General features: G+C 36.6%; 4 protein-coding genes across 4 annotated transcripts in view; 2 read left to right on the top strand and 2 right to left on the bottom strand.

The window, feature by feature from the left end:
• The window catches only part of LOC125877064 (cytochrome P450 CYP72A219-like), a 46,030-nt gene that overhangs the window by 22,314 nt on the left and 7,932 nt on the right, over positions 1-15,784 (top strand). The window lies entirely within an intron of this gene.
• Positions 1,099-1,860, bottom strand: LOC125877067 (uncharacterized). Its single transcript, XM_049558385.1, has one exon. The coding sequence runs from the start codon at positions 1,806-1,808 to the stop codon at positions 1,194-1,196; it is 615 nt and encodes a 204-aa protein (XP_049414342.1). The 5' UTR covers positions 1,809-1,860; the 3' UTR covers positions 1,099-1,193.
• LOC125876030 (ATP-dependent helicase rhp16-like) lies at positions 6,366-12,427 on the top strand. Its single transcript, XM_049557132.1, has 15 exons — positions 6,366-7,041; positions 7,306-8,158; positions 8,650-8,683; positions 8,787-8,909; positions 8,990-9,063; positions 9,232-9,295; positions 9,377-9,523; positions 9,612-9,697; positions 10,097-10,157; positions 11,002-11,148; positions 11,467-11,571; positions 11,677-11,829; positions 11,999-12,087; positions 12,154-12,231; positions 12,346-12,427. Exons 1-15 carry the CDS (start codon positions 7,023-7,025, stop codon positions 12,425-12,427), a joined length of 2,115 nt encoding a protein of 704 aa, XP_049413089.1. The 5' UTR covers positions 6,366-7,022.
• LOC125876029 (uncharacterized) lies at positions 13,136-14,029 on the bottom strand. Its single transcript, XM_049557131.1, has one exon. It carries the CDS (start codon positions 14,027-14,029, stop codon positions 13,136-13,138), a length of 894 nt encoding a protein of 297 aa, XP_049413088.1.

Here is a 15,784-nt window from a genome sequence, read left to right as displayed (position 1 = left end):
TTTTTAAAAAATATTTTTAACTTCAAAATTTCAATTTTTCACCCCTACCCTCGACCCCCCCACCCCCAAAAAAAATTAAGTTTGTTTTTAAAAAATATTTTCAATTTCAACAATTATTTTCTATTCTAGTAAAAATAAAAGAAATTTTTCAAAAACATTTTTCATTCATAAATCAAACACTAAAAATCTTTTTCTGAAAATATTTTCTACTCACCAACCAAACATGAGAAAATAAGTTAAAAATCAACTTGTTTTCCAAGAAAACATTTTCCTTCATACCAAACACACCCTTAGTGTCAATCTTTTTATTACATCCCTTCCTCCGCTCTTTCTCTAAAAACCCATTTTCCCCTAACTGTTTGTTTTTCCTATGATTGCAGGACAGTTGGTGGTTCTTCAGAGGCCTTAGGAAAGCTAACAAATGAGGACTTGATGTCCCTGTTGTATCATCACTTTTGATATGTTCTATTTCTTCGGTTTGGCAAACTAATTGACATTTGCATTGTTCAGCTTCTAGCAAAATTCTGTGAAAAGTGTTCTGGCATTTGCTTTTAGGCTGTATGGAGTTTGATCTGTCCAAAGAGTGTTTCTGTTGCTTCTACATCTTAGTTTATAAGAATCACCTTTAACAGTCATTAGCTTCATCAATTCTTCTTATTGTTTACTTCTATTTTAACTTCACTTGCATGATAAAAAGTGCATCAGAATCCATACCCTCAAGGCAAGGTCATGGAAATGTGCACCTTCAATTTTATTTTTTAAAAGGTTCCTTTATTATATAAAGACTAGGATTAGAAACATGTTATACCCAAAATTATGACATTGTTGTAAGTAAAAAAAAAGGAGGAACCTGGCAAAAACTTTGGCATATGGTTGCCTAAATCGCCCATCAATAGACAATAAGTGTACATGGGGATGTTAACATTACAACATAGGGGATTTTCTTTAACTTATTTTGTTTCTTTTTGCTTTACTTGTCAATGAATGAATTGCATATAGAAAGTCATATGCGAGTTCAAAGAATTAGCAAAATAGTGGCTACTATAAAAGAAAATAAAATCACCATATTAAGTTATTCATGGGGGATTTTCTTGAACTTGTTAGTAATGTGTGTTCAAACCAGAGAACCAGAAAATACAAATTTACTCGAAAGGTTATCACAAGACTGCTCTAGGTTGACATGACATAATACCTCAATCAGGCAAAGCAGTTCCTCTCTCAAGGCTATTCTTGATCTCCAAGGTGTATTTTCCAAAGGCACGCTCAATCTTTTTATTGAAGTGCTCGTTACTATCATTAATAGAGTCAATATATTTCTCTTCATGAAACTTTCTCCTCCGACTAAATGATTGGCGCTTCTCGTCCCTGTCCTTGAGCTCCTTCACCATCCTCTCTATCTTGTCGTCTGATGATTTTGGCGCCTTTCCATACTTGGACATTCCTCTAGACTCTGTAGCTAGAACTTCTGTTTTCTTCTTCTCTACTACCATTGCAGATTGATTAGCTTTTCTTGCCCCATTCATTTTTAACCTCAATTCAAATAACTTCCTCTTCCTCCTTGTGATCAGATTCGCCGATTTTTCTCTTATGTTATCCTCTCCATCATCGCTGTGACTTTCAACACCATCTCTTTCATCAGGTACATCGGAGCGATGAACATCAACAGTATTAGCTTGCAATACACCTGTTTCAGCTTTGCTCGTTTGCTTCTTTACTTCCGCTATTATATTGAAGCAATATTCGCTGCATTCATGATAAGGGTTCGAACCATTCCCACAATCTGGGTGAACTCTTCTTTCGTCACTCATGTTCTCAGATCAATTTCCGTATTAAGCAATAGAAGAATGAACGCTGAGCTCAACACAATCACTCTTGTATCTCAGTATATGAAAATATGTAATAAGTCACCCCTATTTACAATACTAGCAAACAAAATTAAACTAGAAAATCTATTACTATAGGAATTATTAGGATAAACAAATCCTAACTATTTAGGATTCCTGTTCTTAGTTTATTTCCTAAAGAGTTTTGGCAATGTCTTTTCTCTTTATAGTTAGCTTAAGATTATAGTAATTTTAGGAATCTTTTTTCTAATAGTCTTTTTCATTATTTTAGGAATCTTTTTCTAATAGTTTTCCCATATATTTTTCATTATTTTAGGAATCTATTACATGGTTTTTTACTCAAGTCCTATTATTTCTTTCCAATTCTATTCCTAGTCGGATTTGACTTTGTTTCTTCTTTAAATAAATTAAAAGTTAGCAAAGCAAATTCACAAATCAAAATAAAAATCAAAACCATGGAGGAAGTGAAACAAATAACAGAGAAGCTACGGAACAATCGAGCCCAATATGTGGGTGGACGAAAATTTTTCAATAAATTACACATAGAACAGAGTAAGAAACGTGAAGAAGAAAAAGCGGAAACCCAGCAACATAATAATCATAAATCTTACTTGTCAACCGACAATATCAAATCGGAATCTTCTTCATCAGTCTCCCTTCCGCGACAAGAAGTTGTTCGCCGCCTTAGGGTTTTGAAACACCCTGTGACTTTATTCGGAGAAGATGAAGAGGCAAGGTTTGCTAGGTTGAGTCTTGTGTTGAAAGCTGGATTGTTTGAAGTTGATGAAAGTGATATGACGGAAGGGCAAACGAATGACTTTTTGCGAGATATGTTAGAATTGAAGAAGTCACGGATGTTGAAGCGGAAAGCCACAGACCAGGATAAAGATGAAGATTTGAAGAGGATGAAAACTAATTTTGAGGATTTGTGTGATGAGGATAAGATTTTGGTGTTTTACAAAAAGCTGTTGAATGAGTGGAATCAAGAGCTTGATGAGATGAGTTCTGAGTCTAAAAAGCAGACAGTGGTGGCTACTTTTATGCAGTGTGCTAGGGATTTGAATCCGTTATTTGATTTATGCAGGAAAAGGTTACTTAATCATGACATTAGGAAAGCATTAGTTGTGATGGTTGAATGTTGTATGAATAGAGAATATAGTGCTGCAATGGATCAATATCTTAATAAGATAGCAATTGGTAATGCACCTTGGCCTATTGGTGTTACTATGGTTGGTATTCATGAACGATCAGCGCGTGAGAAGATTCATTCAAATAGTGTTGCTCATGTCATGAATGATGAGACAACAAGGAAGCTTCTGTATTCAGTTAAAAGACTGGTGACATTCTGCCAACGACGCTACCCAACAATGCCATCCAAATGTGTGGAGTGCAATAGCCTTGCAAATGGCAGTGACTTGCACTTTCTGCGTGCACAAGAGTCAACTTCTCAAACCTCAGAAGAAAGGCTTCCAATAATCCTTATGCCTGCACAAGGAACGTCTTTAGTTTAATTTTCTTTTGAACTCTGTTTAATTCTGTATGTTGATTTTCCCTGCGACAGACTAAAGTGGTTTACTTTTTCTCCTTGAAGTTGAAACTGCGCCTATTCAAAGTTCTTATATCAATTGGTGAAGGTAACATGAAAAAGTTTACATATATATAGCTGCTGTTATACGATAAAATTAATTAACATTCACGGAATCTTAATTGTGTTAATAGTTGTGTTAGTTTTCCATAGCCATAGAATCTCAACTCTTTTTTTTTTTTTTGGTTTCCCACCCGGTGTCCGGAGCCCACATTGGAGCTCCGACTAAATTGGGATCGTGCATTGCAGGGCCCATTCGGGGGTGACGCTCCCAACATGATTTTTTCCATACCCAGGGCTCAAACCCGAGACCTCTGGTTAAGGGTGAAATACTCCCACCGGGTGGTTTTTATTATTGTTTCAAAAGAGGATTAAACCGCTAAAGCTTATATACGACTACTTATGTAATTCCATCATCCACACAAGCAAACTCATATGCTCTCGGGACATGCATGTCTCTCCTCATTACTCAGCTTGCCTATCTTATCATCCTCAGGACCCTCCACCGAGTTGATATCCAAAACAGCCTGAGGAACTCCCAAAGCCAACATGTACTTTATCAAGAGGTTACCGAAGTTCTTATATGGGCAGTTAGAGGCGGACCTACCCTTGCTAGTGGGGGTGCACGTGCACCTGTTAACTTCGAAAAACATCATGTGTATATATGTCTATTTATTTTGAGAAACTAGCCCAAACTAGGATATAATAAACGGTGCACCCATGAGGAGCATAGGAGTCTTCTTATGGTGTTGGTACAAGGAAGAGGAACCACCTACAAGACTAGGGTTCGAATCAAGCTAGAGTGCTAAAATCATTATTTTTATTTTAAATTTAGCTTAGATATCATATGTCGTGCACCCAAAATCTACAAATTCTGGGTTCTCCTCTGTATGGGCTGTCCTCTCACCAAGAAATAAATCAAACATATATAAGCTCGTGTAACCTCGATCAAGTGCTCTCCCAGTGTGATATATCATACAAGCTTGAAAGAACAATTACCAAACTCGGGCTGGCTTCTGAAAGTCACTCCTCAGCATCTCAAGGTGCTCCCGACATCTATTGCGGGTACACAAGGTTATGGATCGCTCCCCACGTAGAGTATGATGAATATCCTTATAGGTCGGTCGCGGATGAACTTAGCTAAGTGTTTGGTGAGGGGGGGGGGGGGGGGGGGNCAGTAAGTTTCCCTGAACAGTTACTTGTCATTTGCTGTGTGATACAGGTCCCAATTAGCTTATACTTTTTTGATCATGTGAATGCAGTAGAGAGTCCAAACCCCATTCTTTTATAATGCTAATACTCTGGGAAACTTCTTAAAGGTCGCCTCATCAATACCCTGGTCAGACACGTAGCGGTCGTGTAGTTTGAAATTCTTATACCACTTCTTTCCCTCATCATTAGTAAGCTCGGGTCCATCACGGGACCTCTTTGGTGGTCTGACTGATTTCTATGCTACCTTATTTACCCTTGGAGCGATTTCTAGACACAGCCTCCAGACGTTTTCTGGATGATCGGGCAGTCTCGGAAGGTGTAGCTGCAGATTTACCAATCTTAGCTCTTCCCATTTTACTTATTTTTACCTAAACCTGCAAACAATAGAAGCAACACTCTAGTTGTATCTCAGAAGGAAAGTCAAAGTAAAAGTCAGAGTCGCAACAACCCCACGCTTAAAACTTAAGTATACATACAAGTTAAGCTTAAACTGAACGCTACACACGTTCATAATCAGTGACAGACAATCATAAGGGTTCCCCCGCTATGTCAATTGTAAACCAAAAAGTTCTCTAGCTTGTACCAAAAAAAAAGTTCTCTAGCACATCCTGGTGGTATAGCATGGTATCCACCCCTATGTTATGCACCTAGTCACACAAAATAAGCGAAAACAAACACTGAACAATCTAAACAAACTAACATGATTCTCTTAGGTGGGCAATTATCAAGAAGATTTGCCACAGACAATACAATGCAATTTAGTGCAGTTCAGCTTTGCCAAGATAGTTCAGCTTATAAGCGGCATTCCCGACATTGACGTTCTGCCCTAAGAGTGCAAACAAAACAATAATGTACTCTCCTTCGATACCATCTAAAACAGCTAAGTACAAGTACTAATAGAAAAGAAATAGAAAGGCTTTATACATCGAGAGTCCCTTAAACTTGCCAGTAAATTTACATTTAGTCACTCGAACGACTTGTTCCAATTGAGCACTTGAACAGGATAAATATTTCATATTAGACTCTTTTGTTTTAACTTTTGAAAAAAGCTTTTGTGTGTGTTCTCAAATGTCAACAAGATAGTTACATTAATCCACATAAAATATGTCATCTCCTTTAATTATAAACATCGAATATTTATTACAAATATTCATGATCAACTCAGGAGATAGGATTCACGTTAAGGCAATTCAGCGAACATCTAACCTGCAGAACTTTGTGTTCACAAGTGAAAGACTGTCTCACCCTTACAAAATATGATGGGGATTCTAGTTCACATGCTAGCATGCTAGATAATAGAAAGGGCCTGAGGAATTTGGGAAAATCGGGGCTAGGTCATGAGAGTGGTGAGCGGCACGAAACTTGTTTCAATCAAATGTTCTGGGTGTGTTTAGTATGAAGAAAAATAATTTTTGGAAAATATTTTTCAATTTTCTCATATTTGGTTTTTTTTTTTTCCTCTCTCATTTTTGGTTGATCTAAATATTTTGAATTTTTTTTCAAATGAAAAAGTGACTTCCCAATATAAAGTAAGAAAAATATTATTGTTGGGTGGCGGGTTGAAAGTCGAGGTCATGATTGGGAGTCGGGTCGTAGGCTGGGTCGAAGTGGGGAATCGATCCCTAAGTAGGGATCTTAGATCAAGAGTCGGGTCTTGAGTCAGGATCTCAGGTCGTGGTCGGGTCCCAAGTTAGGGTCTCAGGTCGGGATCGAGAGTCGGGTCTCAGGTCGAACGAGAGTCGGGTTAGGTACTGACTCTCCCTATCCCGACCTGAGACTCAACTTCTGACCCTGACTCGGGACCTGAATCTTGATCAAGACCTCGGGATCCGACCTGACCTCGACTCGAGGCTCAACTTTCGACCCCGACCAAGGATTGTTATTGCGCCAGAAACTGACTCCCGACCCTAACCCAGGTTCTGACTCTCGACCCCTGATCCCAACCTGAGATTTGATTGTCAACTCCAACCCAACTCCTGACCTCGACATCGACCCTGACTCCCGAACTAAACCACGACCTCGATCGAGATCCGATACTGAACCACGAGATCTGACTACAGACTCCTGACCTCAACTCAGGACCCAACTACCTGACTCCTACCCCGATTCAGACCCCAACCCCAAGATCTCACTACACGCCTTTTCTTCTAGAATCTAGTCTAGACAAATATCTATAATTTTATATTTTTAGCTATTTCGATAGATGCCACCCCCAAAAAAAATAAAGAGGAGTTGTTTTTTTTTTAATTCTCTGTATAAATAGTCCTTCCCGCTCACTTGCCAGTTCTCTTCCAACTAGCTCTGTGTAAACAAACGATCAACAATTGCCCTTAATTTCCTTCTGTGTGTAAAGCCCTGATTTCTCTCTGCTTTCTGGGAAAATGGATCCTTCAATTCCAGGTTCTTCTTCTTTTTCTTCTTCTTCTGAAGTTCTCTTCCAAAGCTCCATCATTTCTTGAAAATCCTTTGATTCCAGGTTCTTGAAAGATTGTGTGAAATTGGAATACCATGAGAACTCTGACATTCCCAAAGCTCCCTCATTTCTTGAAAGTTAGTGTGAAATTGGATTATGTTCAACATTTCGAAATACCCCAAAAATGAAAATAATGTAACTTTTTATTTTATCTATTAGTTGAATCTGAAATCCATTCTATTTGTTGACAGAAGACCAAAAGACTATAGCTTCAGATGGTAGTGGCCTTCTCTATGTGAAGTTTGAGAGGCATTGTTTGATGGAAAGGCTTCTAGTTAGGGTGAAAAAACGTGAGAAGAAACAAAAGAAAAGGCCAGCTTTGACGTGGGAAGAATGGGAAGAAGAAAATGATACATGCCTTCTTGAGAATTATTCAGATGATTTAGACTTGGATATTCTGAACGTGTCTCTTTCTGAAACTGCCGAGCAACCATCAGATTTGCTCTTGCCACTGTTGAAGTACCAAAAGGAGTGGTTGGCCTGGTCATTAAAGCAAGAAGAATCTACATTCAAAGGAGGTATTCTTGCTGATGAAATGGGAATGGGGAAGACGGTTCAAGCCATAGCACTTGTGCTTGCTCAACGCGAATTAAAGAAACATTCCAGTATATTGTCGTCTTCACCCAGTGCTTCCCAGGAACTCCCAACAGTAAAAGGAACTCTTATTGTATGTCCTGTGATTGGAGTAATGCAATGGTTTCGCGAGATTGAACGTTGCACCACTAAAGGAAGCAACAAAACCCTTGTTTATCATGGCGCCAACAGGGAGAAATGTACATACAAACTGGAGGAATATGATTTTGTCATTACTACATACTACATTATTGAGGCTGACTATAGGACAAAAAGGTCAAAGCATAACAGCAAGAACTCAAAACCTCAGGTAGAAATAATGGACCAGAAAACAGATTCTACAGAAAAATGGAGTGATGATGGATCTGTTGATATTTCAGCCAGTGTTGGTGAAGATGTGTCCAGGAGAAGGTCATTTTTGCATTCAGTGAAGTGGGATCGCATCATTTTGGATGAGGCAAGTCAAACATTAACAGATCCATGGATTTTGTTGTTCATTCTCTTCAATTGGTTTCCCTGTATATGATGTTCATTTTCTGTTCATAAGATCTTTTAATGTAACTTGTAAGTTAGTAAGTACCAGACACTCTTCAAAATCGTTATAGATCCTCCCCTCGTAAGTTAGCTTTTGGGGTTGAGTTAGGCCCAAGTAACATATCTTACAAAGCTAGAGTTGAACAATGATGGTTCTTAGAATGTGAAGAGTCTTATATTGGCTCTTAGAATGCTGTGAAGAGTCTTATAGTGTAATGAATAATGTTGGTGAGAGCTCTATGACATTTTAGGTATTAACCTTTATCAGAATATAAGAACATGAAATTTATCTTTGTCCTGAAGTTAATTCAATGATTTGTTTAGCTGCTCATCATGTGAAATGTTATTTGAAATTCTAGGTAGATTGCCACTTTCTATTTTCATATCAGATCATGGATATTCTGCGAACTCTCCTCCTATATAGACTGATGCTGCATGATATTGTACTTTCTGCCTGATCTAGTCATATGAACTAGGCATTCATGAGAGTAGAATTTCTAAATTACATGTGATACAATATCTTTCATCTGCAATGTTTTATCCTGATTGCACTTCTGTGGTATAGGCTCATTATCTAAAGGATGCGGACTGCAACACGGCAAGAGCTGTTCTTGCTTTAGAATCTTCATACAAATGGGCCTTAACTGGTATACCCCTGCAGAACCGTATGAATGAATTGTACTCAATTGTAAGTTAAATCTGCTGTTTTAACATTTTCCATAACCTCTTATTGTTGTGAGGTTAATTACATTCTTTACTTTCGCACAGGTTCGTTTCTTACAAGCTAAGCCTTACGCTTATCACTTTTGCAAAGATTGTGATTGCAAAGCACTTGATTATAGGTAGACATAAAGTTTCTTTTTTTAAATCTCGATTCCTATCCCTGAGGGTGAAAAATGCAATGGCTCAAGATCTATTTTACTTAATATCTGTTACTCTTTGCTTCTCAACCAATGTTATTGAAACTGCCTGAAATCAATGTGTTCTTTGATAAATGTAATGTACAGCAGCTTCTCAACTAAGTGTGCACAGTGCCACCACAAACCTGCACGCCACTTTCTCTGGTGGAATAGAGTAAGTTAATAATTATATACATACTTCTGAGGCTTCATCATATTGCTAACATGGTAAAGTTGAAACATCTTCTCTTTCTAGTATATTGCAAAACCTTTAGAATCAATTCAATCCAATGCGACTGGTAGAGATGCGATGGTTTTGTTGAAGCACAAAATTCTGAAAAATCTATTGCTAAAACGTACCAAAAAGGAGAGAGCTGCTGATCTTGCACCTCCCCTGAAAACTGTGAGTTCTGTCTTACACTAATGTCGTGTTCATCAATTGGATAATAATCTTCTCATGGGTATAGCTTGTTACTTATTTTTGGATTCAGGTTACTCTGAGAATAGATTCTTTGGATGTGAATGAAAAGGCCTACAACCAACAACTGTTAGAAGAAACCATTGCAAAGTTGGATAAGTATGCTCTCTGATATTTTATTTTCGATCTTTTGGATTGCAAGTTCCACTTTGCTTGCGTCTTCCGCTGCAATTTTTCTGTTCACACTAAAGTAGCTTTTTCCCATCGAATCTATTTCATGGCATAGGATCATTTTTGTTTTTCCTTTTTTGGTTGCATATCCTGTTTTCTTGTCTTATGCATGAAGTCCTTGCATGGAATATGTTTCCTACAATTACTTGTTCTTAAGTAGTTTTGGAACATATTGGGTTAGTTTCTAGGTATAATAAAGACATAAGATTTTACAAGTCATTTTCTTCCCATAAAATTCTCAAATCATTTGAGTCAATACCTCCTGCAGAAAGTACAAAAAGGATATTTTTATTCTAACCATATCTTCCCACGTTGTATTTTTTGCAGATATCCTAGGGATGGAACTCTGAGAAAGAACTATCGCTCTATAAATGCACGCCTACAGAAGGTAGCAAAACAATGTTGTATAGAAATTTCAGGGCTAAAACTTCTAAAACAATTTATCCATTTTTTATTGGAATCAAGGTATTTAGTGCAAATAGTAGAAGCATTCTTTATCCTTTTAAACTAGGACTGATGAGCAAGGACTGATGAGCATTATTGTACAATGAACAGCTTTAGAGATTAAGGCCAAATTAGGATAAGTCATCCGAGAATCACTGATAAAATACTCACAGAAGAATTAATCAAGCTATCAATTGTTTGATTTTGTGTTATTCCTAGATCCTAGTCTGATCTATCTATCGTCCCTCTAATTTTTATTGCTTCAACATCTTCATGTGTATTCTTGTTGTTTGAGGGTTTTGCCTTCAAGTTGTTTGATCCTACATATATATGATTGTTCTGCTGCTGCTTTTATATTTTCATCTTCTATTTCCTATTCAATTTTCTGCTGTAATTTTCATATTAATGTATTCTCGTAATAGTTTCATCACTATAGTATTACATTGTTTTAGTTTTATTGAAGTCTTAGATTTGAAATTTGGATGGGTGGATATATATTTGGACGATAATAATGGACAGTTAATACAATTTGGTCAAGGGAATTATAAAACCACAGGAAATCTAGCGACCAACTGTAAAATCGGTATAAAGGTTGGACTATGGAGAGACTTATTTAATGTGTTGTGAAGTACAGCTTTTCATATGACTGCTAAAAGTTTTTATGGATATTGTGTAGTTTTACCTTCGAATACATGAGCTTAAATACAAACATTTTTTTTTTTGCTTCTTCTGTTCAGGCAAATTTGGTTGTGGCAAATGTCTGACTAATGTCTTTACTTAATTGGCAGGCAGTTAATCATCCTTTCCTTGTGGAACATAACGTGGAAAAAGGAGTTTCTAATTCTGAACCTACTATCAAAGGGTTTAGATCCTCAAGTATATTGAACAAGATTCACCTCGATGATTTCCGGACAAGCACTAAAATAGAAGCTCTGGTATGAAATTACATTCTATGCTATCATCATATGTATTCTCCTCAGTTTGCTTTTCTTCTTTGTCTTGCGTGTTTCTTTCCTTATCACAAAGAGAGGAAGGAAATGAAGTGAGGCCTATGCATTAAATATATTTCCCATTTCAAGTCTGAAATGAATGAATGCCTAGTGTGCTCAACTCTTTGATTCTTCTACTTCAATAATATTGCTACAGTATTTGTATTTTGATATTACGGAACTCCATCATGAGTTTCAAAGTGAAGGGTGTCTGATAAATGCATGCTTGATGTTCATTTCTGCTTCTTTTTTTTTTAAATGTAGAGAGAAGAAATTATGTTCATGTTTGAAAGAGATGGCTCTGCAAAAGGAATAGTTTTCAGCCAGTTTACACCATTTTTGGATCTGATACAATATTCTCTTCAGAAGGTAAGATATAAAGATATTTTTTTGTTCTTCCTTTTCATTTTCCCATCCATCTTTTCTTGTCAGTTTGTAACAAAAAATAAGCTTTTCATATGTGTGTTTTGGCAGTCGGACATCAAATGTGTTCAATTAGTTGGATCCACATCTGTTTCTGCAAGATATGCAGCAGTTACCAGATTTACTGAGGATCCAGATTGCAGGATATTGCTTATGAGCTTCAAAGCTGGAGGTGTTGCCCTCGATCTTACAGTTGCATCACATGTAAGGGATCTATTATCCTTCTCTGTGGATTTCTAGTTGCTTCATTCCTGTTGCGCATTATATCTCCTGTTGTGTTGTTCATTTGATGTATAAAGAACCACTATGACTTGTAATCATCTATTAAGTAAGTGCATGAAAAGTGGCTCACATCTTCTTGACCTATGCTTAGGTTTTCTTGATGGATCCCTGCTTGAATCCTGATGCAGAGCAGCAAGCACAAGATAGAGTTCATCAAATAGGGCAACATAAACCAGTCAGGTGTGTTTTGCATTTCTTGTATTGTTATGCCCTTGAATGCCTCTTATTTTGTCTCCTCATTACTAGGATTGTGAGATTTATTATCAAGGATACAATAGAAGAAACGATCTTAGAGTCGCAAGAGAAGAAGAAATATCTTCAAAGGCAAGTGTCTGTTTCTTACAATTTTAGATTGTTATATATATTCTCTCATAACCAGTTTTCGATTCCATTTTGGATTTATACTCTGACATAATGAACTTCCAAATTTGATTGCAGGATGATCAGTCATTCTTTTGAGGCTTGGAACAAACTGGCATTCGAGGAGTGGCAATGGTTATTTGAGAGAGATTTTCGTTAGTGTTACAAACTGTACATAGACGCATTATCATAGATAGGAACATATTTTGAGATTTTCTGATTTTGTTTCCTTAGATAGATTTGCTTCTGATTTTGTTTCGTTAGATAGATTTGCTTGTACACATATAAATAACTCTCGTTCTTGGAATAATATGAGTAGGAAGATTTTTCCATTGTCTCTATATTTTACATGGTATCAAAGCCACTAGGGCTCACCATTGTCCAAATATCTTCTTGGTCTGTGAGGGGACATCTTTGTTTGCAGAAAACTTATTATAGGTCTTGTTAATTTGGTTGCAGTTACCTGTAGTCATCTACAATCTATTTTTAAATCCTTTTGGACTAAACATTAGTTCAAAATGTTTGGTTCTAGTCCATCATCTGAGAAAATGATTTGGGTTTCAGCCAATGAGTTTGCTAAATTCTGTCAATATCATAAATCAGTAAAGAATCCGCTTTTGACGTAGAAACTTGATAGTGTTTTGTAACCAACTATGTTAATTAAGATGATAAATAAGATTTGAATTTCTACTGATAGAAACAAAGGAAGGAGTACAAAAAAGAGCAACAAGGGTGGTGTGGACCTTTCAAATGTCGTGTGCCTAGAATTAATCATTAGTGAAAATATTTCTACAAATTGATTTCCAAAGAAAAGATTATTTCCTTTTCTCTACTTGAAAATACTCTAGGATACAGATATTAATATAGCTCAATCAGGCAAAGCAGATCCTCTCTCAAGGTTATTCTTGATCTCCAAGGTGTATTTTCCAAAGGCACGCTCAATCTTTTTATTGAAATGCTCGTTACGATCATTAATAGAGTCAATGTCTTTCTCTTCATGGAACTTTCTCCTCCGACTAAATGATTGGCTCTTCTCGTCCCTGTCCTTTAGCTCCTTCACCATCCTCTCTATCTTGTCGTCTGACAATTTTGGAGCCTTTCCATACTGGAGACTTGAAGCTTCTCGATAAAATTCTGGATCAGTTTCCTTCATTCTATTGTACTCATCTACATCAACAGCAACATTCTTTGTCCGCTTCTTGTATGCATTGTATAGCGTCTTCTTATTAAAAACATCCCAACCAGCTGGAGCAGGCTCCTTCTCCCATTTCTTATACTTTGTCTCTGCAGACTCTTGTGTATCTAGCATATATGCCTTGCTCATATCTAACCCTTTGGCATCCAACAAATTCCCAATTTTCTTCTTCCTCTCTTCAATCCATTTTTGCTTGGACATTCCTCTACACTCTGCAGGTGGAGCTTCTGTTTTTTTCTTCTCTACTACCATTGCAGATTGATTCGCTTTTCTTGCCTCATTCATTTTTAACCTCAATTCAAATAACTTCCTCTTTCTCCCTGTTATCAGATTCACCGACTCTTCTCCCATATTATCCTCTCCATCATCACTGTGACTTTCAACTCCATCTCTTTCATCGGAGCGATGAACATCAACCGTATTATTAGCTTGCAACACACCTGTTTCAGCTTTGATCATTTGCTTCTTTATTTTCGCTATTATTTTGAAGCAATATTCACTGCATTCATGATAAGGGTTCGAACCATTCCCACAATTTGGGTGAACTCTTCTTTCGTCAGTACTCATGTTCATAGAGCAATTAGAGATGAGAGGGAGGAGGCTTTATAAAATAACACAAGTATCTTACTATATGAAAAAATATGTAATAGAACACCCTTATTTATAATACCAAGTAACCAAATTAAATTAGAATTAGAAAATCTATTCCTATATAAACTAGGACAAACAAATTCTAACTAGACATAATTAAATAAGTATCAAGTAACAAATCCTAAACTCTCTAGGATTCCTACACTTAATTTCCTAAAAAGTTTAGGCAGTCTCTTTTCTCTTTATTGTTAGCTTAAGATTATAGTACTAACTTTTAGTTAATTTCCAATCATTTATAATTTATATATTGTTATTATAATATAGAGCTTATTGTCTTTTTCTAATAGTATTTTCCATATATTTTAGGAATCTTTTTCTAAATTCTAATAGTCTTTCCCATATATTTTAAGATTTTTTTTCTAATTGTCTTTCCCATTTATTTTTTCTCATAAATTTTCCCATATAGTTTAGGAGTAACATTAATTCTCTTATTATTTTCACAGAAAAAGGAAACTACCGTTACTTATTACATATTCCTACCGCCTACGTAGTTTTTTTCTTAAGTCCTATTCCTTTCTTTCAAATCCTATTCCTAGTCGAATTTGAATTGGTTTCTTCTTTAAATAGATTAAAAGTTTGCAAATCAAATTGACAAATCAAAATCAAAACCAAAATCAAAACCAAAACCATGGATGAAGTGAAACAAATAACAGAGAAGCTACGGAACAATCGAGCCCAATATATGGGTCGACGTAAGTTTTTCAATAAATTAGAGATAGAACAGAGTAAAAAACGTGAAGAAGAAAAACATGAAGTCGAAGCGAAATCCCAGCAACATAATAATCATAAATCTTACTTGTCAACCGTCAAATCGGAATCTTCTTCATTAATTTCCCTTCCGCTGCAAGAAGTTGTGCGCCGCCTTAGGGTTTTGAAACATCCTGTAACTTTATTCGGAGAAGATGAAGAGGCAAGGTTTGCTAGGTTGAATCTTGTGTTGAAAGCTGGATTGTTTGAAGTTGATGAAAGTGATATGACGGAAGGGCAAACAAATGACTTTTTGCGAGATATGTTGGAATTGAAGAAGTCAGGGATTTTGAAGCGGAAAGCCACAGATCAGGATAAAGATGAAGATTTGAAGAGGATGAAAACTAATTTTGAGGATTTGTGTGATGAGGATAAGATTTTGGTGTTTTACAAAAAGTTGTTGAATGAGTGGAATCAAGAGCTTGATGATATGAGTTCTGAGGCTAAAAAGCAGACAGTGGTGGCTACTTTTATGCAGTGTGCTAGGGATTTGAATCCGTTATTTGATTTATGCAGGAAAAGGTTACTTAATCATGACATTAGGAAAGCATTAGTTGTGATGGTTGGATGTTGTATGAATAGAGAATATAGTGCTGCAATGGATCAATATCTTAATAAGATAGCAATTGGTAATGCACCTTGGCCTATTGGTGTTACTATGGTTGGTATTCATGAACGATCAGCACGTCAGAAGATTCACACAAATAGTGTTGCTCATGTCATGAATGATGAGACAACTAGGAAGCTTCTGCATTCAGTTAAAAGACTGGTGACATTCTGCCAACGACGCTACCCAACAATGCCATCCAAATGTATGGAGTTCAATAGCCTTGCAAATAGCAGTGACTTGAACTCTCTGCGTGCACAAGAGTCGACTTGTCAAGCCTTCCAATAATGCCTAGGTCTGTACAAGGAATTTCTCTT

This window comes from Solanum stenotomum, chromosome 9 (genome assembly GCF_019186545.1).
Source record: "Solanum stenotomum isolate F172 chromosome 9, ASM1918654v1, whole genome shotgun sequence".
Taxonomy (NCBI): domain Eukaryota; kingdom Viridiplantae; phylum Streptophyta; class Magnoliopsida; order Solanales; family Solanaceae; genus Solanum; species Solanum stenotomum.
This window is presented reverse-complemented; position numbering and strand designations above follow the sequence as displayed.